At 48.5% G+C, this 24,111-nt stretch overlaps 1 protein-coding gene across 3 annotated transcripts in view; it reads right to left on the reverse strand.

Annotated features, from left to right (window-relative positions):
- Positions 1-24,111, reverse strand: part of PIK3AP1 (phosphoinositide-3-kinase adaptor protein 1) — a 1,392,564-nt gene that overhangs the window by 411,034 nt on the left and 957,419 nt on the right. For all 3 annotated transcript variants that reach the window (XM_069240444.1, XM_069240442.1, XM_069240443.1), the window contains exon 11: positions 829-1,011. In XM_069240444.1, the coding sequence (XP_069096545.1) occupies positions 829-1,011 (183 nt within the window). The remainder of the gene's footprint in view (positions 1-828; positions 1,012-24,111) is intronic.

Consider the following 24,111-nt stretch of genomic DNA (forward strand, 5'->3'; position numbering starts at 1 on the left):
GACTACCTCTTTTGTGGACTGTGCTTTGAAAAGGACTTACAGCCACATTGGCTGATATTTGTTGGAAGACTAAAGACAAGAGGTTTTCAGCCACATTTTAGCAGTGTAACCAGTAGCCTGGCATGTTATTAGTTTTGTGATGTGATGTAACACAAGTAATTTATTTTTATGTCTATAGGTGATTTTGAAATGTACACAATTGATTTCAATGTTGAGGTGTAGGACATTGTTTCATGTGAACAAAATAAAATATATATTTTTTCTGTCCAAAGAAATACACAACATTTCCAGTGATCAATCTATATTTTCACTGATGTTATATGTTATACTATATACTATATACCACCTTTCTTTGTTGATTTTGGATTAGCCCAGGTGTAGTGGGGTCTAAAGGGTATACACCTGTTCTTGATACCTGGTTATACTTAAAAAGCAGTCATTATAATGTGAAATCTCTTTATTGATGTCATAACTACACTTTCACAATTGCTTTATTGACCCTCTTGCTTTCTCAGATTTGCTTGAAAATGCACTATTTGCCCACTCTTTTTTAAATTTTTCCCCGGAGGGGGGGAACAGCCCCCATTCTCCCTTATGGCAGTCAGGTTTGCTCGCTATGCTCACTCGCCACAGGGCTTCTTATCCCAAACTTTTACACCCCACCACTTTCAAATGTCACCAGCCACCACTGGTATAAAGAGGGATCTAATATAGTGCAGATTTCTAAACAACGGCAAAGGTAAGCCAGCCCTTGATTTGCATTTGCGCCCTGTGTGAATGGAAAACCGAAACATAAAAGCTGTAAGAAAGTTGCCATTTTACATATACCTTTTGAAATGTACAATTCATCTTCTTCAGTACAGCTGCATGATTCAGGCACTGGCACAGGCTCTGGCCGTCTCTTCGTCATGTCTGGAAGCATGGTGCCATATTTTATCAAATGATGTTTAGTACCATCTTCATGAAGTCTGTCAAAAGCATCCACGTTCTCAGGAACACCCGGGCCGCTGTCTATAACAAAACACACCAAAAAAGGGAAAGCAATGTTAGGGCAAATCTACATTACTGTGTGCATATGCGATTGATGAATACCTGGGGACATCTTGTACAGGCAACATGTAACAAAGTTCAGTTGAACCTGTTATAGTTGTCCCTGCTAATGATTCCTGCTGTTCAGCACTAGGAACCCAGAGACGCTGCTCTCCTTAATATGGCATTGAGTGAAAGCAGACGCCCGCAGCAGACCTGCCCAATAACACCTCGGTCTAGTCTTGATTCCACCTTATGTCCATTTTGTACACCACCATACACTCCCTGCCCCTTTATTTCCCTCGTGAAAGTTATTTTTTTATCTCTGCTTTCTCTCTTTTTCACTGTTCTCCCATCTTTCTTTCCTCCTTCCTGCATTACACCCTCTTCTGGTGCCAAAAAAAGTGTCAGTGGACCCATCTGCCACAGCATAATCAAATTATGCACTGATAGTTACCCACAACTTACAATGTTTTACCTTTTCAAATCGCCTGACCTGCAATCACTTTGCATTGAGACAGGTGCCAGTTAAAAAGCAGACTATGTTTTTGGAGAAGAAAACAGTTACATGTGAACAATATCATGAATATAGAGGCAAAGAGCCAAACCAATCACTTTACTGAAAAGCCCATGAAGAAGCTACATTGCCTTCAATATGGGTTGACCTGATTACTCCGGCCCACGCTGCTGCGCAACATGGTATAAAGAAAAGGCAAAAAAAAGACCTATGAAGCAGCTAGCGCTGCTGCGCAACATGTTCAAAAAACATACTGACAAAGCCAAAGGATCTTACATAGGCGAAACCTACTGGCTTTGCCAATTACTGTTGATATCCTTGATATTACTACAGACACTGCCTGCGGCAAGCAAAAACTGATGCATTCTTTCATACCCTGCAAAACACCTATACAGCATGACTTCACAAGTTCAAAACTACCTTGATTTGCAAATGTGTGCCACGTTTTTTGAGCTTTCTGATTCACTAATGGGGCCCCTTTGATGTTGGTGCCCTGGGTCTATTTTATACCAGTGTTACCTGGAGATTTCAGCTCCTTTCAGAAGTCAAACTCTGCAGGTGAAACAAAATAGAACTGTGGTTTGTGTGTGAAATTCATAATTACAATAAGGTTTGTAACTACTTTTACGGGCTCTAACAGAATTAAGAGACTACTTATAAAGAGGACTCAGGGCCTCATTACGAGACTGGCAGCCACAAGCCCCAAGCCATCGCAGTGGTGGTCGGACTGCCGCGGCTGTGGTAGTCCAACTGCCAAATTCCAAGTTTGACGGTCAGACCACCATCTGACCACTTTCTCCGGCAGTCTCCTAGATCCCGATGGGGAGGGCGTCAGTCTTGGTTGCAATCAGCCAGGGAGGCGCTAAATTCAGTGCTGCCCTGCTGATTACATTTTTCTCCACCAGCCTTTTCATTGCGGTTTCCCCACCGTGAAAAGGCTGGTGGAGAACAAGTGCAGGGGGCCACAGGGGGACCCCTGCACTGTTCATGCTTATGGCATGGGCAGTGCAGGACCCCTCTGCTCAGCACCATCAGAATGTTCGCATTCTGAGGGTGCTGGTCAGCCATCTCTGTGCTAGGAGATAGCACTCGGCTCCTTTAAGGGAGCCGAGTGCTATCTCATAGCACTGTTCTAGCCGGTCTGACTGGTGGGAATGCTCTATTCCAAGGTTTCCCCCGGTCTGCGAGGTCTGACCTGCGGAAATCTTGTAACAGAGCGAGGATATTGGGACGCACCACCATGGCGGTGGCATCCTCCCTGTGAGTTTGGCAGTCCTGCGTTGTGACCGCCAAACTCATAATGAGCCCTGCAGTCTCATGGATGCCATTTAGTTGTTTCCAGGGGTTGCAGCTGCAACATTAGTCTTTCCCTTGTGACCTGTTGCACTGCCTTTGTGACCTCTGGCCTCAGAGGTGAGAAGATCAGTGCCTGGAAAATAGGGGGGTATTCTACACTTTACTTTCTGTCCATTTTTCATTATACTAATAGGGAATAATATTGCATTATTCACTATTAGTGTAATAAAAATGGAGCACAGCTATCTGGAATGAGACGTTTGGTGGCAGCTAAGGTAAGTAAAAAATGCTTTAAATTTATGTTGTGTTCATGCTTGTAGGTAAGAGTCTTCTTTTGATTAGATATGTGTATGTGTGAATGTGTGTGTAAACGTGTGTGTGTCAGAGATTTCATGACAGTGAGTGAGAATGTGAGAGACTGAGTGTCAGTAAGTCTGAGTGAGTCATAATGAGCAAAAATGAGTGACTGCAAGTGAGTTAGTAAGAAAGGATATGAATCAGTGTAAGGGAGTGTTAGAGAATGTGAGTAAGAATGAATAGGAAGTGTGAGTTAGTGAATGTAAATGAGTGTGAATGACTCAGTGTAAGGGAGTGTTAGAGAATGTGAGTAAGAATAAATGAGGAGTGTGAGTTAGTCAATGTAAATGAGTGTGAATGACAATGTGGTGTTCTGCTTAGAGGTCTGTTGTTGGCCATAGCGGGAGCGTAGCCTGGGAGCCAAAGGCATAGGATGCACCATTGGTGAGCTCCTGAAGTCACACCATTATCTGGTCTCATCCAGTACAGCAACCTCTCGAGTGAGTGGTGGAGCGCGCCACACCAATGCCAGGCACAAAGGCACAGAAGAGAAAATGTAGACAGCATATGGCATCCTCACAGGAGCGGATGATTGCTGTGGTCGATCGATGGCCTAAGATGGTGGTGCCGACCGTGACTGCTTGAGGCTGCTGTAAGCGTGGAGGCATACAGTGCGGGCTCAACGGACTGGGACAGCCCTAACGATGCAGATGCACACAACACCACCACACTTGAGACAGTGTGCCAGTGAGTGCACTTAACATACAATTCACTGTGTGGGGCCCGCCCACCACATGGGAGGAGTGATTACTGAAGTGATGGGGGCCCAGCTGCCACGAATGACCGCGGTACAGAGCTCACAGAGACAGAGGACTGGCAACTCTGTGGCACCCCCGCCACTCCCCCAACCTGTGTGGCCTGCATGGAACATACTGTCCCCCCAGGCTGAGCATGCGAGACAAGACGGTAGCAGCTATCGGAACAAGATGACCGGACACGGGGGCGTGGCCAAGATGGCGGCTGGAGCGGACGCTTGAGCAAAGAGCTCCGCTCGCGGCCCACCTTCTTGCCGATCATACTGGTCCCTGCCGGGCACAATATCGATGAGGCTCCCCCCCTCGTACCGGGGGTGACCCTCAAGCAACCAGAACTGGCCGCAGTCTGCCCAGGAACGGACCAACGGGTCCGACGGAGTGAGGTGCGTCTGGCGCCCAGGACCGGGAGCCGAGTCAGCCCACCCGAGGCTGACACGGCGTGCTTGCGGCAGCGGAGCGACTCCGTTTGGCTCCCCGTGGAGCCTCGGGGAAGGTGAGCCCGGGTGGCGGCGCCACCACGCGCTGGGCTTTCTGGCCGGAGAGCGGCCGCGGGAGCTCCGCAATACCTGGCTTGGCCGCGACCTGGCGGAGCGGCCCTCAACCAGCGGGACACGCGGAGGAGGAACGCGGCCCTCCTGCTGGTATTTGCCACCCCGGAAGCCTCGCAGGGGCACTCACTCCACCCGGAGCCGCCGCGGTGTGTGCCCCATCCCTCTTGGGGTCTACGAGCGCGCCGACACCAGGATCGGGCACTGATTTCAACACATCGTTTTGCTCCTGGCCCGGGGACACAGACAGAGTGCAGGTACCTGAGGGGGACTGGGACCCTGACACTTCCCCTTGGCCCCCCGCTGCCAGTGGGGGCTGGGGCCTTCCATGGGTGCCAGAACACATCGAGTGACCGCCCCTCCCCCGCACTGAGAAACGGAACAATAACGCGCTAAGCCCTCAAGGTATTAACCATCCACGTGCTACGGACCCGAACAAAGGGGGAGCAAATCGAAACGAATTAATGTAAGAGGTCGGTGCGTTGTGCAGAATGCAAGACAATAATAGACTGAAGGCTCCATGCGAAGCCACAAGCAGGTAAAAGCAGAATCTACCGCACCTGCCCCGGGCCAAAGGCAGCCAACTCTTAACTCGACACAGAGGATTGGGTCGACAACATAATTACAAAAGGCTTCAAGCAGCAAACAACTACACCGGAACAGCTCCAAAAGTACACAATCACGTTTGCACTACCGGTCGCACTAAAATCACCCACTCTAAAGGCGTAGGCCTCGCCCTACCAGGGTACGCAGCTGGCTCCTCGCGGCCTCGCCCTCCCTGGTCACACAAGGAGCACCATGGTCAAACCTAAGCACTCCAAAACTGGGACCTCCTCGGAGGGAGAACTCCCCCCTTCCGCAGGCCACCCGGACATGCAATCTGAAACTTTACTCCAACTGAACGAAACACTACGCACGCACTCTCTGCAGTTCGACAAAATCATGCAGGCAATTATGGAAACCAAAACCTCGCTGGAAGGGAAAATCGATGCCACGGTGCTGGAGGTCTCCCTACTCCGTGCAGACCACCGCAAGCTGACAGGCAAAGTGCACAACACTGAACTGTCGCTAAAAACTGTTCAACCGGAGATGGCAGACATGAAAAACAAATTCAAACAAATGGAAACTGAGCTGGCGCAGCTGCAGCGCAGGGCTGAAGAGGCTGAGGGACGCTCAAGACGCAACAACATTAGATTCCTCGGCATCCCTGAACGATTGGAACTACCAAATACCGAAGACTTCTTGGAAACCTGGCTGTAAGAAATAATGAAAATTCAAGATACCACAAAATTGCCAATGATAGAGAGAGCACACAGAATCCCGGGCAGGCCCCCGCGGCCCGGAGCTTCACCTCGACCCATGATAGCTCGGTTCCTTAACCATAGAGACAGAAACTCTGTCCTTCAACACTTTAGAACCTCTAATCAAATCAGCCTGGAAAATAGTAACATGTCTGCCTACCCGGATTACACGATGGAAGTACAACGCAGAAGAGCAAACTTCATAAAAATTAAACAACTCCTGCGACTAAATAACATTACCTACTCTCTTATGTTTCCAGCCCGCCTGCGTATCATCATAGATGAGAAAACGCTTATGTTCCCTACACCAGAGGATGCATGGACATGGATTCACGCCAAAGGCCTGATCAGCCCTCGAACGGAAAAAAAACTGAGGAGTGGATAAACCCCAGCACCAGGAGGAAAAAACAAAACAAGGCAACATCGCGTCCAACAAAGCCGCAAATGGAAGCCAACCAAGCACAAATACTAAAGGAGACCAGCACCTTCACCCGATCACAAACCGACACCCGAAGCGAGACAGACATCACCGACAGCGGATCCCAAGGAGGGGAATCCAGTGCATCCTTCTCCCCCCTTTTGGCTGGTCCTGACTTCACCACGCGCTCTGCGGACGAACTCTAGACCCCAATTGTGAATCCGAACAGTACCGTCAATGCGACCCTGGTCGGGGTTCGTGCGCCCCCCCCGCCTCCCCTGAGGCCAAGCGGGGAGCTCGGCAATTTCTTCCAGACGGAGCCTGACCGCCTGCCACTTCGGCTGAGACTTAAGCAATAATTAAAGCAGACGAGACCACAACCTGAACCATGCAGGGACAGAACTATCCTGTAGTCGGGCCTTTCGACACCCGGCCATCATAAACCCACGCCACCCGACACCCCAACCACCCCGAATGGAACTTGTTCTTACAGACTGCAGTTTAGGCACCGGTTGTGCCACTACGTTCACCTCCGGGCTTTACCCGAAATATCCTTTTGCTTGTTATTTTTTCCCTCTTCACATTCTTTATTCTCCCTTTATAATGTTTTCTATTAGACCGGGGGGGGCTATGGGGATGGGGCGAATGGCGGGGGGGATTCGAGGGGAGGATGCGCATACTAGACTAGCGGCAATTAGCAGACGCGCTTCGAACTGGGTCCCCCTGTCCACAAAAGCAGGCACGCTACAACCTAATCCAACATGATGAACAAGGAACCAATATATAATATAATGACTTGGAACATTAAGGGAATGGCGGGCTTAAGAAAATGCAATAGGATACACGCACACCTAAAACGTCATCATATCCACATTGCCATTCTCCAAGAAACACACATCACCCCCGGCGATGTCCCCTGGCTGGAAAGGAAGTGGGGCGGACAAATTTATGGATCGGGAAATTCATCATTCGCTAGAGGGGTCCTGATATGGATAGCCCCAGGGGTCCCATATATTATACAACACAGCGTCACTGATGTGGAGGGAAGGTACATACATTTAATAGGCACCTTGGACGGGGAACTAGTGACACTAAACGGACTGTATGTCCCGAACTCCGGACAGAGTGAATTCCTACAAAAAACAATCTCACACCTATTGAATGACCTTCCCTCTACATGTATTTGGGGCGGCGACATGAACTGCGTTTCACAAACAGACAAGGATAGATCACACACCCCCATTGCTGCCTCTCTAGTAACCAAAAATTCGCAGATGCTACGCCAATGGATGTCAGATCGCCGTCTCACAGACATTTGGAGACATATACACCCTTATGACCGCGAATACTCCTTCTACTCCCCGGTGCATCTCTTCCACACCCGCATAGATCTTATCCTCACCTCACAAGACATTACCCACAGGATCACAGGTGTTGAGTATACCGCTAGAGTAATCTCCGACCATTCCCCTCTTGTCGCCCATATTAGATGGGGCAGACCGCGCGCATGTATACCAACCTGGCGCCTCCAGACCCAAATACTACAAGATCCCCCATTTCGGACCGAACTAGCTACACACATCTCCTCTTACTTCACTCAAAATAGGGGGACAACGAACTCCAGAGCAACAGAATGGGATGCACACAAAGCAGTCATAAGAGGAGCATGCATTTCAGCAACAGTCGGTGCACGACAAACACTGGTACGTGAGCTCGGCAAACTGGAAAAGGAAGTACACTCTCTTGAGAGTGACTTCGCCAGGGGCGAGATTACACAAACAGAACTAGCTGAGAAGCGCTCGCAATGGTACGACACTGACAAACGATTAGGTCTGTTAGATTATCGCCACTACCTGACTCGTACACATGCTGAAGGCGACAGATCGGGTAAATTATTGTCATGGCTCATACATAACGACCGCCGGAACTCCCCTATAGGAGCCATCCGACTAGATACAGGTCTAATTGTAAACACCCAGGCCGATATCAACACAGCTTTTAAGGAGTATTATAGCACACTATGGCCCTCATTCCGACTTTGACCGGCGGCGGTCGCCGCCGGCCTGTCGGGGGCCGCCAGAATACCGCTGCGCGGTCAAAAGACCGCCGCGGTAATTCTGACTTTCCCGCTGGGCTGGCGGGCGGCCGCCTTCAGGCCGCCCGCCAGCCCAGCGGGAAAGATGCTTCCACGATGAAGCCGGCTCGGAATCGAGCCGGCGGAGTGGAAGCTGTGCGACGGGTGCAGTGGCACCCGTCGCGTATTTCACTGTCTGCTTGGCAGACAGTGAAATACTTGTAGGGGCCCTCTTACGGGGGCCCCTGCAATGCCCATGCCAGTGGCATGGGCACTACAGGGGCCCCCAGGGGCCCCGCGACCCCCCCTACCGCCATCCGGTTCCGATGGCGGTAGGGGGGGTCGGAATCCCCTCGGCGGCGCAGCTTGAGGATTCAATGGGGCGGCGGTACACTGGCGGGAGACCGCCAGTGTTGCCGGTCCGACCGCGGCTTTACCGCCGCGGTCGGAATCCCCATTGGAGCACCGCCGGCCTGTCGGCTGTGCTCCCGCGGTCCTCCGCCCTGGCAGTCTTTGACCGCCAGGGTCAGAATGACCGCCTATATAAAGCTCCCCCCACCCCACCAGTAACACCACTGAATGAGTTTCTCAGCGGCATTGAGCTGAATTGCCTTACTGCTGCACAGTTAGCGGACCTGGAAAGACCAATTGACATCACCGAGATACAACAGGCCCTAAAACAACTACCACACGGAAAAGCACCCGGTAGCGATGGACTACCCATTGAATACTACAACACATTCCCGACTCAAACACTAACCCCATATCTAGAGATGTTAACTGAGGCGCTAGAACGGGGCCATCTACCCGACACATGTCGTGAAGCACTGATAGCAGTGCTTCCTAAACCGGGGAGAGACCCTTTAGATGTACGCTCATACAGACCACTATCGCTACTGAACACAGACTGCAAACTCCTCGGTAAACTCTCAGCCAACCGCTTACTCCCATGCATGAAAAACCTGATACACCACGACCAGTCTGGCTTCATACCTGGCCGGAGCACATTCAGCAACATTCGAAATTTACTGCGCCTAATGGCAAATTCACAAATGGATGACTACGCTCAGGTAGCAGTCTCTCTGGATATAGAAAAAGCATTCGACACGCTAGGCTGGCCCTTCCTGATGGAAACACTACACTGCATGGGATTCGGACGGATATTCATTAGGTGTTAAGTGTACTCTACACTAACCCAATAGCGAGAGTCAAAACAGGTGACATGATTTCTCAATCGTTTAGAATCGAGAGAGGCACCAGACAGGGCTGTCCTTTATCCCCACTACTATTTGCCCTCGCGGTTGAACCCTTAGCAGCTCGACTACGGGCGGCAGCCCCCTTATGGGGCGTCCATGATGACCACATATATCGCATAGTGTCTCTATACGCGGATGATGCACTCATTTTTCTCCAGGATTATACAGAATCCCTGCCCGACTTGCTGAGATTACTACGCAGGTTCGGCACGCTGGCTGGACTGAAGGTAAACTGGTCAAAATCGTGCATTTACCCCTGTGCCCTGTCCCTGAAACACATAGATTGCCCTCTAATCCAGGAGATCTGAAATGGTGCTACACCACCTTCAAATACCTGGGTGTAAACATTTACCACGACGCACGAGACCTCAGAGACGTCAATTTAGGACGGGCGATCGGATCCGCTAGAGGCTCCCTGCCCTTTTGGTGCTCTCTCTCCCACTATCACCGATGGGCAGAGTAGCCATAGCGAAGATGATAATTCTACCCCGACTGTTGTATTTCTTCCTGGCCCTCCCACTGGTTCTCCCTGCCTCCTTCTTTAAGCCACTTAATAGCTTATTAATAGATCTCATATGGGGCAACGGAAGGCGACGAGTGGCACTATCAAAAATATACCAACCATTAACATCGGGCGGAATGGGAGCACCAAGATTTGAACAGTACTACGCAGCTTCCCAACTACAATGGATATCCACTTGGCTAGGCTGCCCAGATAGCGCGGAATCACAAGTGATTCTTGCATCATTAGGAAATATGGGTTTAATACAATACTTGATGAATCGTGAATCTCCCAAACACCCACGCAATATCTTACTGAATAGTGCGCATTGGATATGGGGCCACCACGTGCTTTCTGGCAATAAAACACCGCAGTATTCCCCCAGATTGCCACTCCTAGCCATTCCGAAACTTGTCAATATAACAGCTGGGGTTGGCCCGAGGTGGTGGCTGGAACGCGGAATAAATACCATCGGTGACATCTATAACGAAGGCCGCCTCCTTACCTTTAATGCCCTAATTGATAAGTATAACCTGGGTCGTGGAGGCTTTATAGCATTCGGAGCAGTGCGACGGATACTATGGTCCCACAGGAATAGTGGAAACTCTGAACCAAATATTTCCCTCAGATTGCACGAGCTGCTAGGAAGCATAGAAGACCCAATAAATGTATCAAGAGCATATCAAATCTTAACTTCCTGCCTGGATAATAAACAAGAACAAGCAAAGAACAGTTGGGATGTAGGACTAGCTGAACCCTTGTCGCAACCAGCTTGGAACCAGGCTTTGAAAATGATAAAAGAGGTATCACGCAACCCGCGCTTTCGATACACCCAGTTCAATTATTTACATAAAACATACCTATCACCTTATCGAATAACCCGAATGTTCCCCCAATCGATGCAAGCATGCCCTAGATGCACCACTCCCGAAGCCACCTTTTATCATATGACATGGGAATGTCTTTCAATCCGTAAAATATGGTGCGACATAATAGAATTGCTGGCCGACTGGACAGCTGTCACACTGTCCCCTACCCCAGAGTTATGCTTGCTGGGTATAGGCCCAAGCCTTAAAAATCGGAAACAAACACTCAGATGCATAGCGCTAGCATTGGTGCTGTACAGGCGCCTCATAGTCATGCACTGGAAGGCCCCAGTTGCACCGGGCATCGAACAATGGCGAACTGAACTGCTGCGGTGGGCCAGAGCCGAGGCCGGGACGCTGCAGCTCTTAACAGTAAAAGGCATTCCGGTCAAAGGCCTTGACACCTGGAACTCTTTCATTGCAATAATAGAAAGCAAAGACGACGAGCGCCCGCCCTGAATGCTCTCTCAAAGTACTCAAAGTTACGCGACAAGTGTACCATATACCCCCAAATAACAGCATTCCCCCTAAACGGAGACAGGGACTCATAGCAATTGCAATAAGATAGAACAGCCTTACAGGGGGACCCCCCCCCCAATAGTAACACCAGACCCTCCGGTGACCCCCGTCACTCCGCACTTGCGCTCCCCCTTCTCTGCCCCTGCCTCCCCGTCCCCTTGGGCCTCCCCCGCCCCCCACACTCCCCCTCTGTATCTTTTCACTATCCCCTTCCCCCATTAGCTGTCTGTCAGTGCAATTGGGTGCGGTAGTAAGATGATCTGCCCGAGCCGTGCCCCCCTGCCCCGGCTTGCAGCAGCTCGGATTTCACGGCAGCAGTACAGGCGTAGGCGCAGAGCACAATAGCTCGAGCATGGTAAAGTTAACCGCCTTGCGCGACTTGATGAATACACCCTCTTGCAAAATGTTATTCCCCCTGTTATGTTTTATTTGTGTAATTCTGCTGTGTGATATAACAATAAAAACACATTTAAAAAAAAAAAAAAAAAGATGACCGGACACAGCGCAAGTGCTCCAGCATTTGGTGGCACCGATATTGAGGGGGAAGAGTGCTGAGGGGAACTACCAGTGGAGGTTGGGGCTAGGCTTAACCACCTATCCTTGGTTCCCACGTGCTAGACTGAGACACGTAGGCTGTCTTACTTGTGTATCTGACATCGGCTCATTGGCGCAATAGGCTGCCTACTCTACTTAATAATAACTCTTGTAGCTGCATTCTATCCCCTCACTATATTCCCCTTCCCATGGGATGGCCTTCAAGTGAACTCCTGTTATGTAAGCAATTGGGATGGATCAGTCCTCCCGCCTCCCCCCCCTTTCCTCTGCTGCTTGCCATGGAGGATCATTTCCTGGTCCCTGTACTGTCTAAAGTAGGACATGGGGTGCACTACCAAATACAAGGGACAAGAAGGACTGAGTGGACCTACAATGAGCTCCTCCGCGACCATCAGAGATGAAAACACATTGGCCAATGATGCGCAGCAATCTCTGGTCACACTGGATTCCATTCAGACTGCGATAAAGGATTCCAGAGACACTGGAGCCGAAGTTTGACACAGTGATTATAGATATGGAAATCCTTAGAGATGATCGTATCAAGTTATAGGAGCGCCTAACCACCTATGAGTGGGCTGTGGCGGCCGTTCAACCTGAGGTGGAGGGCCTCACAACACAGATGTCTGATGTGCTGGAGAGGCTCCGTACCTTGGAACATACAGCTGAAGATGCAGAGGGTAGAACACGCCTCAAAAATATAAAACTTGTGGGGCTCCTGAAACGCAGAGAAGGACAGGGTATGGTCTCCTTTCTGGAAGAATGGCTCCTCTCAGAGGTGGCCCTGGATGCCCCTACCCCCTTTGCCCCCTTTTTCACACTTAAAAGGGCGCATAGGATATGAGTTCCCTCGTCCGGCTGCCCCACCCAGGACAATTGTTGTCTAACTTTTACTCTAAAGGGATTGTGATCATATCCTCAAAATGGCAATAAGAAAGAGCAAAATATTCGTTGCCAACCAAAGGGTAATGTTGTTCCTGGGCTTCAAGCTGTCAGTCCAGCAGCAGCAATTTTCGTGCCTGGCTGCCAAGGCCAGATAATAGCAGTTGGGGACCAAGTATGCAATGCTATTACCAGCCAAGTTGAAGATCCTGGAGGAGGTTGGTGTGCACATTTTCTCGAATTCCAAGGAGGTCTTATTATGGACTGAAGCGCACCCAAAAAACTCATGTGTGCCTGAGAAATCTGGACCAAATCAGAGATGGAGACAGAGACTATCCCTACAAGGCCTGACGTCTCCCAGGATCCCAGCCCAGGAGCATATTCTAGATGGTTGCATGAAAGCAGTAGCTGCAGTGGCGAATCCTGGGGAGCCCAGTACTGACCTGAGTTCTGTGAACAATGGAGCATGCTTGCAATCATCAGACTCTGAGACGCTTACCTCTTCTGCAATACATCTGGTATCTGACACCGTCGTACCAAAAATTACCCTATAAGAGACAGAAGACCTGGGCTAGGGTTGTCGATGGCACATGGATCTAGAGGATTGATGCCATGTCAGGGTGAGGGAGGACCTCTATTCCTTGAACTTGCTTCATTTTAACTGCCAATATTTTCCTCACCACTGCTAGACTGTGTATGACATGCCTGGGATTGATGAAAGTCTTGTTTGTTTGATGGGCAAAGATTAACCTTTCAAGGCCGGTGTGGCGCTGATGGACTGAGAGCTGCCGAGCATCGGAGACCGCCAGAACCCCACAATTGCTTGATGTGTGACTCCCACAGAGCTTTGGTATAACTTGTTCTATGTTTGGGGCTGTTAGAGTCTGGCGGGTGGAACTGTTTCCTGTCTGTCCTGGGGAAGGGGGGGTTCGCCTGGGCCTGGGGTTGAATTCTGCGCTAAATAGGTGCAAGAGAGGTGGCTATTTGAAGGGGATTCCTAGCGTGGGTGTGATTACTATATGCAGTGCCCCCTGTGCAAGTTCTAACAGGAGGGATGATATCAGACTCATATGCTGTGGAGTGGGGTAACCGAAAGGGCTGCCCCTTGTCCCTTCTATTGATCACCATTCCAGTGGAACCGCTGACAAGTAAAGCAATAATGAGGGAGTATTACAGTGGGATATTACACCGGGGCATACTATATCATGTAGCACTATACTCGGATGATATGCTGTTTTTCTTTTGGGACTACAAAGCAGCATCCCTGTAATAATATGTGAGTTTTGACCACTGACTCCACGTTGTTGTGCCTAGCAGCACACAGTCACATTAGTGACCCCCAGCTTCATTTTGCCTATTGACATTATTTTAGCACTATCCACCCCACATTAAAAGCTGCAAGTAGTTTTCCACGTTGTACACTGTGTTCATGTTGTTATTTTTTGTGTTCTTTCCCACCAAGGGCTTAGGCGGATAAGAATGTACTAAGATGGCAGGGAACGGTCTTGTTTTGAAGTGGCACCTTGGGATTGTGGCCAAGTCTTGACGTGTTATTTTCAAAGCTGGCCTAAAGCAATCAGCCTTTTTTTAATAATAAACTTATGCAGTGAGAGGGAGGTTCTAGAATTTTCCTCTCTTGTTTGTCCAAAGTATAAGAGGCTGAGACCAGATGGACCGGGGACTGAGAGTGTTTTCAGATCGCAGGCATACCCAGGACGCTGGGGTGTGTCATCCTTCCAGTGAGGATAATTGTTCTCTCTCTCTCCTCGATCGATTCTGGGATCTGGCAATCTGATGCTGAATAGGAGGGAGATGAAGCAGTTGTGCCCTTGCCTCATGGTGATGCATATTTTTTAATTAATTATTTGCTTTGCATTATAATATAGATACATATATTTGCTGTGTATATTGCAGTGGAGAATCATTTGTACATGTTTTCATTTCATTTCTGTGACCATTTTTAAACGTGTGCTTTCAGCATGCTAATCTCCTTTTACGAACCTTGCAAAGTGAAATAATAAATGTCTTCTTTGGCGCATTCCAGAGATTTTTGTCAGTGCATGAGTGTTCCAGCTCAGTCATTAGTGAAGCAAAACATTTTGCTGTAGTCGGACTATCTAAAGGGAGGTCGGAAGTTGAAAGTGTACGATTTAAAACTGAAAATATGTTTTTATTCAGAGAATTAAAAGAAGTACTGCAAACCATGTCTGAAAATGCATGTGAAATTAAAATGCCTTATGATGTCTTGACAAATTTGTTTTCTTGTTTAACAGAACTTTCTAAATTTTGGGATGCATGCTTGGATAAAACAGAATTAATAACTGTACCTATATGTTTAAAAAAGGTGCTTTGTGACCGGAATGATGTCCCTTTTGTTCTTGACAGGAAGGTTTGGACAATTTTGTCTGCTTACAGTAAAATGCATGAGAGATGTAAGAAGTCTGAATATGAAAATCAGAAATTAGAAAAACAGCTTGTCAACACAAAAAATACTGTAACTATACCGTCTTGTCAGAATAAGTTATTACATGATAAGGCTGATATCTACCAAGCCATCGCAGGGAAATCTGATTTTTCACATTCCAGTAATGAGGAGGTTAAAAAAAGTAGGGGCCAGTGTGAGCTACATGAGGAGAACGTAGTTCGTGCTCAACCAATATTTAGACGAAAAATACAGAGTAGCCCACAGAAAATGGCAGGAGTTGAAATGCATTCTTTGACAGATTACACCCAGCAAGAAGTTAAGGATGTTATCAATATATTCACAGAGCTTTTGCAGAGTAAAATGTGGCCAGGACATAGAGAAATGTTGCTACAGGTAAAACAAAAGATTTTGGAGTTTGCTACTCCTCGCACTAAGCAAAAGACACAGCGTTTCATGGGATTGTTTGAGTTTTGGAAACAGCATGAGCCTCATCTGAGTAAAATCTTAACCCCTTGGTACAAAGTGACAAGAAAAAAACATGAGTGTGAATGGGGTGAAGAGCAACAGTGTGCTTTTGATTTGGCAAAATAAATAATTCAGCAGGCTTTAAACTTGTGGACAGTGCTGGAAGGAGACATTGTGTTGCATGTAACTATCCAGGGACAATATGTAGATTGGAGCAGGTGGCAAAAGCAGAGATGAACAGGAGTATCCCTGGGATTCTGGACTAAAACATTATATGATAGAACTCTGAAAACTGCAGAAAGCATTTACATGAAGCCCTCCAGATTCTGAAATAACAGACCATTACAAAATGCTGAAACTGCCCTGATGAAAATGTTAACTCAGATACAACCAAATGTGGCCACCAACACCATTGTGTACTGGGAAATAAAACCTGGAGCTTCAGCTCCTTACAGAGCCACGCCAGAATCTGCAGATCTTGATCTACATGCTTACAAAATTGCCCAACTTGTCATAAGTCCAGTGTATGGAGGATTGGTGAGGAAGGGGACTGCCCCAGCCCTTCTGACAGTACAAGAAAAAGGAGGTTTGGTTCAACAAAAAAAAAACCTGATGCTAAGGTGTGGGTGGAATCCCCAAATGGCCCTCCAGAACCTGCAGAAATTATAGCCAAGGGCCCTAATAATGTTCTGCTGATCATAAAACAAGGAAAGGGAAAGGGCACATTTCAACTGACAAATGTTATTTGCAAGAAAGATCATACTTGTTTCTTTTACAGATTATACTACAACTTGCCTTTGACCATGCGTGTGCGGTGTGGTCTCCCTCCCAGCGTGTGCATGTGGGGTCAGGTGCAACAGCCCCCCAACCTGAACCTGATTGATCAATCACGTTGCGCAACACCCCTGCTGCTTTTTGAAGGGCAAAACCTATGGATCCATTTGATGCTAATTGTGCTTCAGAGATCAAAGTTCTGCGTGGGTATAAATCAGAATACCATGGATGTCCTATTAACCTATTTGATTGCAATTCTAATGGAACAAACAACATGGCTTGTTATCACCTGTTGACAAATTGCCAGTCGAATTAAGCATGTTTAAGTTGCTAGTTGGCTGACTATTCTCGTATGGGAACCTCACTTCTACCTACGTTACAGGTGGACTGTGTACCTTTACATGATTAGGACTCATGATGTTTCCATCTAACTCTATACCAACTTGTTATCCTAGAGACACTACTCAATCAGTTATTATCTCAATCAGAGTATCTAAGCTTCAGGCTTTTTATTGCAGGTGTGCCTGGTTTAACTGTTTATAATATCAATACGTTAATCCCATTTCTATTGCTTTATAGTGATTGATCTTGTCATTTCATTATGCTGCTGTGTACAATGCATTCTTAATTTGCTTGTAATGTTTTAAAAGAAAAAAAAAGAAGTTGATTTTAGGACTATAGGGTATATGAGTCATTGGTCAAAAGGGTGGAGTGTAATGATATGTGAGTTTTGACCACTGACTCCACTTTGTTGTGCCTAGCAGCACACAGTCACATTAGTGACCACCAGCTTAATTTTGCCTATTGACTTTATTTTAGCATTAGCCACCACCACGTTAAAAGCTGCAAGTAGATTTCCACGTTGTACACTCTGCTCATGTTTTTATTTTTCGTGTTCTTTCCCACCAAGGGCTTAGGCTGATAAGAATGTATTAAGACGGCAGGGAACGGTCTTGTTTTGAAGTGGCACCTTGGGATTGTGGCCAAGTCGTGACGTGTTATTGTCAAAGATGGCCTAAAGCAATCCGCATTTTTTTTAATAATAAACTTCTGCAGTGAGAGGGAAGTTCTAGAATTTTTCTAGCTTGTTTGTTCAAAGATTAAGAGGCCGAGACCAGATGGACCGGGGACTGAGAATGTTTTCAGATCTCAGGCATACCCAGGACTCTGGGGTGTGTCATCCTTCCAGTGAGGATAACTGATCTCTCGCTCCTCTATCCATTCTGGGATCTTGTGATCTGATGCTGAATAGGAGGCAGATGAAGCAGTTGTGTCCTTGCCTCATGGTGATGCAAATTTTTTAATTCATTATTTGCTTTGCATTGTAATATAGATACATATATTTGCTGTGTATATCGCAGTGGAGAATCATTTGTACATGTTATCATTTCATTTCTGTGACCATTTTTAAACGTGTGCTTTCTGCCTGATAATCTCCTTTTATGAACCTTGCGAAGTGAAATAATAAATGTATTCTTTTGACTAAGAAGCGTGTTGGAAAATGAGTTATTGGTAGGGCAGGTAGGTACCTACACCTAGCAACAAGCCACTAACCTCCACCTAGGTACAGTTAGGTCTCAGTAAATTAATCCCAGCTCAACCCTTGGTAGCTTGGCAACGAGCGTCAAGGCTTAACTTAGGAGACAAAGTATAAAGCATTCAAATATCACAAAACAGTAATTAAATAAAACACAGGAAACAGTTTAAAAATCCAAAACCAATTTATAAAAATAGTTCATATTTTTATCTTTAAAATGACACAAAAACGATTAAAATCGGTTCAGGGGAACCGGAGATATGAATTTTTAAAGAATTATTACTTTTCTAGCGCTTAGAAACAAAAAGCGCCAATCGGGTCATCTGGTTGCACCTCGACCGGGGCAAAGTCAAACTTTCAGGCCGACCGCGATGGAGCCCTGCTCGGCTACAGGTCGCGGGAGGCCTCGTTAAAAAGTTACCTTCTGACTTAGTCTTTATTTTGAAGTTTTTCTTCACCGGGACGAACCTGCCAGTTGAATCCGACCTCCTGGAGCCCTTGTTCGGATACGCGATGTGGGTTTCCTCGGTGGAGACTTTTACCTTCGGACGTAGTCATTTTTTCGAGATGAAAATCCTTCGACCGGGGTAAACCTGGATCTTGATCCGACGTCCATGGAGCCCTTCTCGGATACGATGGCTGGGAGGTCCCGGTCAACTTTTTACCTTCGGACTTAGGCCCTCATTCTGACCTTGGCGGTCGGCGGAGAGGCGGCGGTCGGACCGCGAACAGACCGGCGGTATTAAAAATGGCATTCTGACCGCGGCGGTCCCCGCCGCGACCGACCGCCACTTCCCCACTCCGACAGCCACGGCGGTCATGACCGACGGGCTGGAGTCTGCGCACTCCGGTCCGGCGGTCGACCCAAGACCGCCAACGCTATCATGACCCTGCTTACCGCCGCGGTTTCTTGCGTTCGGGAACCGCCATGCGAACCATGGCGGTAGGCACTATCGGGGCCAGGGAATTCCTTCCCTGGCACTGATAGGGGTCTCCCCCACCCCCCACTGCCCCCCCGAGTCCTCCCCCCACACCCTCCACCCCCCTGCAACCCCCCAGAGGTGGTACGAACCCCCTCCCCACCCCCACCCCGACATGCACATACATGCACCCTGACATGCACACACCCCCAACATGCACATATACACACCCCCTACACACACACATACACAACGGGGACACATACCCGCACACATACATGCCGACATGCGCACCCGCCGAACTACACACATTGCCCATAGGCACAGCAGCAATCCCCGCCCGCATGCACGCACTCACACACCCCCTCTACACACTCACACGCACACCCCCATGCACGCACACATCACACAACACCCCCCCACCCCCTCCCCTCACGGACGATCAACTTACCTTGTGCGTTGGTCCTCCGGGAGGCGACGGGAGCCATAGGGACGTGACCGCCAACAGAAGACCGCCAACAGAAGACCGCCACACAGAAATGTGGGTCGTAATTCTGGGGGCGGTGTTCTGCTGGCGTGGCGGTGGAGGTTGACCAGTCTCCACTTTCCCGCCGACCGCCAGTGTGGCTGCTGGCGGTATTCCGGCGGAACGCTCCCAGCGGTCGGAATACGCGCAGCGGCATACCGCCGCGGTCGGCGGTCTTTACCGCGGCGGTAACTCGGCGGTCTTGCGAAAAGACCGCCAAGGTCAGAATGAGGGCCTTAGTCTCTTTTTTGGATGTTTTTCTTTACCGGGACGAACCACGAAGTCAGGCCGTGTCGCGGTTGAGGCAAGCCGGCTAGAATTTCCGCGGCGGGTCGGTCCCTCTCTGGAGCTTTTTTCCAAAAATTCTCAAATCTTTTCCAAACTTCTGGGGCTTCACCCAGATGTTCTTTTAAGGTTCTTTTGGGGTCCACAGCTCACCCCAAGGGTCCAGAAGTTCTGTGATGGTCCTTGGGGGGTGCGGACTTCAACTCCCAGAATGCACCTGGCGCAAACTCCTTTTTGGCCACTGGACAGTGGTCAGCTGGTCGCTTTCTTCAGGAGTTGGTGCAGGGGACTCTGGTTAGCAATTTTTCACCTGTAGCAAACAGGGAGTCCCTCCTTGAACCAGTTGAAGCCAGGCAAAGTCCTTCTTGTGGTGAAGCCCAAGTGTGCAGCTGGTGCAGTCCTTCTGAGTGCAGGTTCCAGGTGCAGGCCAGGGGTCCAGCAGGGCAGTCCTTCTTCTCCTTAAGTTCTTTCTTCTTGAAATTTGGTGGGGATCTGAGGTGTGGGTGCAGGTCTGCCAGTTTTATCCTTGCTCCTGGGTGAAAAGCAGGGGGGCCCTGGTTCTCCAATCAGGGACAGGGTCGTCCCCCTGTGATGACCACTTCCTGGGAAGTGTGGCAAAAATCCATCCCAGAAGGCAACAGTCTCTAAAAATCCAACATGGATGAATCTGATTTTTGGAGGTTACATCTGGCTGAGCCCACCCACTGGTGTGGCTAAAAATCATAAACACACCCCTCTCCTGCCCTCTCCTAATCTAATCAAGGGGGCACCTAATTGTCTGGGGTTGCAGGATGTGGGGGTGTTGCTGGGTGCTCCAAATGTCCTTCTCTGCCTTTCAAGACCAGTTTGGCAGCCCTCCCCCTTCCTGCCTCACCATCTGCTGAGAGGAGATTCTCTCCCCCAAGCACATTCCTTTGTGTGAAGCCAGGCCACTTCACACCTCATCAAGGCAGCCTGGCAGAAGCTGCTGCAGGCTGGCCAATCAGAGCACAGCAGCAAAAACAATGCAGAGCTGAAATTGGCAACTTTTTAGGTAAAGTCTAAACTTTTTACCTGAACAAGTTATATTAAATCCAACAACTGGAGGTTGTGGGATTTATTACAACAATTAATTTGATACCAAATTCTTGGTATGTAACATTTAAGGAGACTTTAAAATTTAAAATAAAGTCTGCCCATTCTAGCCTATGAAGGCCATTTACTTCAATGAGGGAAAAACGAATTTGGCTGTTTTTACCTCACCAGGGCTTATAAATCTATTTTTATAAAGTCCCTGCTTATAGTTACATGGCACCCAGCCCTAGGGGCACATAGGGCACACCTTAGGGGTGACTTATATGTAAAAATAAGGTAGTTTAAGACTTTGGAAGTACCTTTAATTTCAAAGTCGAATTTGCATATAACTTTAATTTAAAAGCGGCCAGCAAAGCAGGCCTGCCTTTAAAATGACACTGGGCACCTCAGCAGTGCACCTAGGTGTGCACCACCTATGCTGTGGTCCCTAAACCTACATGCCCTACCATATACTAGGGACTTATAGGTAGGTTAACTTAGCCAATTATAATTAGCCTAATTTGCATATCCATTTTACACAGAGCACAGGCCCTGGGACTGGTTAGCAGTACCCAGGGCACCATCAAAGTCAGGAAAACACCAGCAAAAAGAGGAAAATGGGGGCAAAAAGTAATGGGGCCTCTGCAATCAGCCCTGTTTTCTCACAAAGCGCAATCCAGAGATTTTGGTCAGTACATGAGTGTTTCAGCTCAGTCATTAGTGAAGCAAAACAATCCCATTGTCACAAGGCTCCCCAGGGAATTTGGCGACTTGTCAGGCCTCCATGTCAACTGGCAGAAGACCAGTGTATATCCCCTACTGGAGACCCCAATAATGCCCCCTTATGGTGGGGGAACTGCAATGGAAAACGGCACATTCCCATACTTGGTGGTGCAGCTGTATCGAACCGAGGTCACACTGTTAGAGGGCAACCTCAGCAAGGGTATATTAGCACTTCGTGGCTCAATTAGATTGTAATAACTCTCCCCATCTTGGTAGTGGAACGTATTGCAATTGCTAAGATGGTCGCACTGCCTTGCCTTCTGTACTACTTTGCTGATGGTGAGCGCTTGATCCAGGTTCAAGGAAATGCACTCCTTGCTGGGGGACCTCATCTGGGGTACGGGGTGCCGCAGAGTTAGCCTAGTAAACCTACAATGCCCTATGCGGGAAGGTGGAATAGCAGCCCTGGACTACAAGACTTACTATGTAGCAGCCCAGTTGCAGTGGGTGACTGGATGGTTGGATACTGCGCTGTGGGTAGCCCATCTGTGGAGGGGGGTGTCCCCACTGCCCTGGTTGAAGCAGTTACTGCTGGAGCCCCTGGGACTAAGTGCAGAGCCTGCCACTCTGCAGATGGTGGCCAGACATTGTTGGATGTGGTACCTGCAGGGAACAGGGGGTGGCCCGCTCCATATGTCCCCGCAATACCCACTGGCTGGATGGCATGCTATCTGCCATAGGGCCCGGAACAGAGTCTAGGGATCTGGGCCTGGGTGGATAGGGCCGAATGATGATCGAGGATTTATATGAATTGGGGAATCTGTGCCCGAAGACCTACAACTGACATATGACCTACCAGCAGGCCACTTTCTACTATATGGCCCAATCGCTGCTCTCATGAGACAGCGATGGGGAAGGGAGGAACCTGTGACTCTCCAGGGCTGTCAGATACTGTACATGACTTCAGGTACACACAAAGTACACACAAAGTGAACAGGACCCTCTATAAATCCCTACGAGTGAATGCACACATTTACCTCACTGCTCTCAGGGACACATGGGCCACCAACACTGGCACCCCTATCACGGGAAGACTGCGGTAGGATACTAGAGGGAACACCCTGGGTTTCCTGTAATGCACGGTTTAAACTAATTAACTTTCACTACTTGCATAGGGCATACCTTACACTTGCCGAAATCAACACGTACTATCCAGGGCTGATTCATGGTGTCCTAGGTGCAGGCTTTTAGATGTGGACATGAGTCAAATGGTTTGGAGCTGTCCCTACTTGGGGGACTTTCGGAGGGGAGTAGTGAACCTGATTTCAGAGGTCATGGAGCACACACTGCCTGCAGAACCAGTGGCCTGTCTCCTGGGATTGCTTCCGAGGCCCACTAAGCATGCTGTCACAACCACATTCATAAACCTGGCGCTTATACTCACTGGAAACACATGAAGGCTCTGCAGATATCTATTGTACGGGGTGTTAGACCTGACAGCCTTAGGGTGGTCACCCCTAACTTTTTGCCTGCCTCCCTCCACTTTTTAGATACTGTTTTTGATTATTTTTACGCTATTACTGCTAACCAGTGCTAAAGTGCATATGCTCTCTCCCTTTAAACATGGTAACATTGGATCATACCCAATTGGACTATTTATTTTACTTATAAGTCCCTAGTAGACTGCACTATATGTGCCCACGGCCTGTAGATTAAATGCTACTAGTGGGCCTGCAGCACTGATTGTGCCACCCACTTAAGTAGCTCCTTAACCTTGTCTCAGGCCTGCCATTGCAAGGCCTCTGTGTGATTTTAATGTACTTGCCAAGCCTAAAACTCCCCTTTTTCTACATATAAGACACCCCTAAGGTATGTCTTAGGTAACCCATAGGGCAGGGTGCTGTGTAGGCAAAAGGCAGGACATGTCCCTGTGTAGTGTACATGTCTTAGTTGTGTAAAACTCCTAAATTCATTTTTACAGTGCTGTGAGCCTGCTCCCTTCATAGGCTAACATTGGGGCTGCCCTCATACATTGTTTGAGTGGTGGCTGTTGATCTGAAAGGAGTAGGAAGGTCATATTTAGTATGGCCAGAATGGTGATACAAAATCCTGCTGACTGGTGAAGTTGGATTTAATATTACTATTTTAGAAATGCCACTTTTAGAAAGTGAGCATTTCTCTGCAATCAAATCTTTCTGTGCCTTACAATCCACATCTGGCTGGGTTTAGTTGTCATCTCCTTGTGCATTCCCTCAGACACACCCCAAAACACAGGATACTCAGCCTCACTTGCATACATTTGCATTTTGAATGGGTCTTCCTGGGCTGGGAGGGTGGAGGGCCTGACACTTGCATGTCAAAGTACAGTAGCCTGCCTGTACACAAAGGACTGCCACACCCCCTACTGGGACCCTGGCAGACAGGATTGAACTGAAAAGGGACCTTGTGCACTTCTAAGCCACTCTTTGAAGTCTCCCCCACTTCAAAGGCACATTTGGTTATTTAAACAGGGCTTCTGCCCCTACCAACCC

Source organism: Pleurodeles waltl, chromosome 6, assembly GCF_031143425.1.
Source record: "Pleurodeles waltl isolate 20211129_DDA chromosome 6, aPleWal1.hap1.20221129, whole genome shotgun sequence".
NCBI classification, from domain to species: domain Eukaryota; kingdom Metazoa; phylum Chordata; class Amphibia; order Caudata; family Salamandridae; genus Pleurodeles; species Pleurodeles waltl.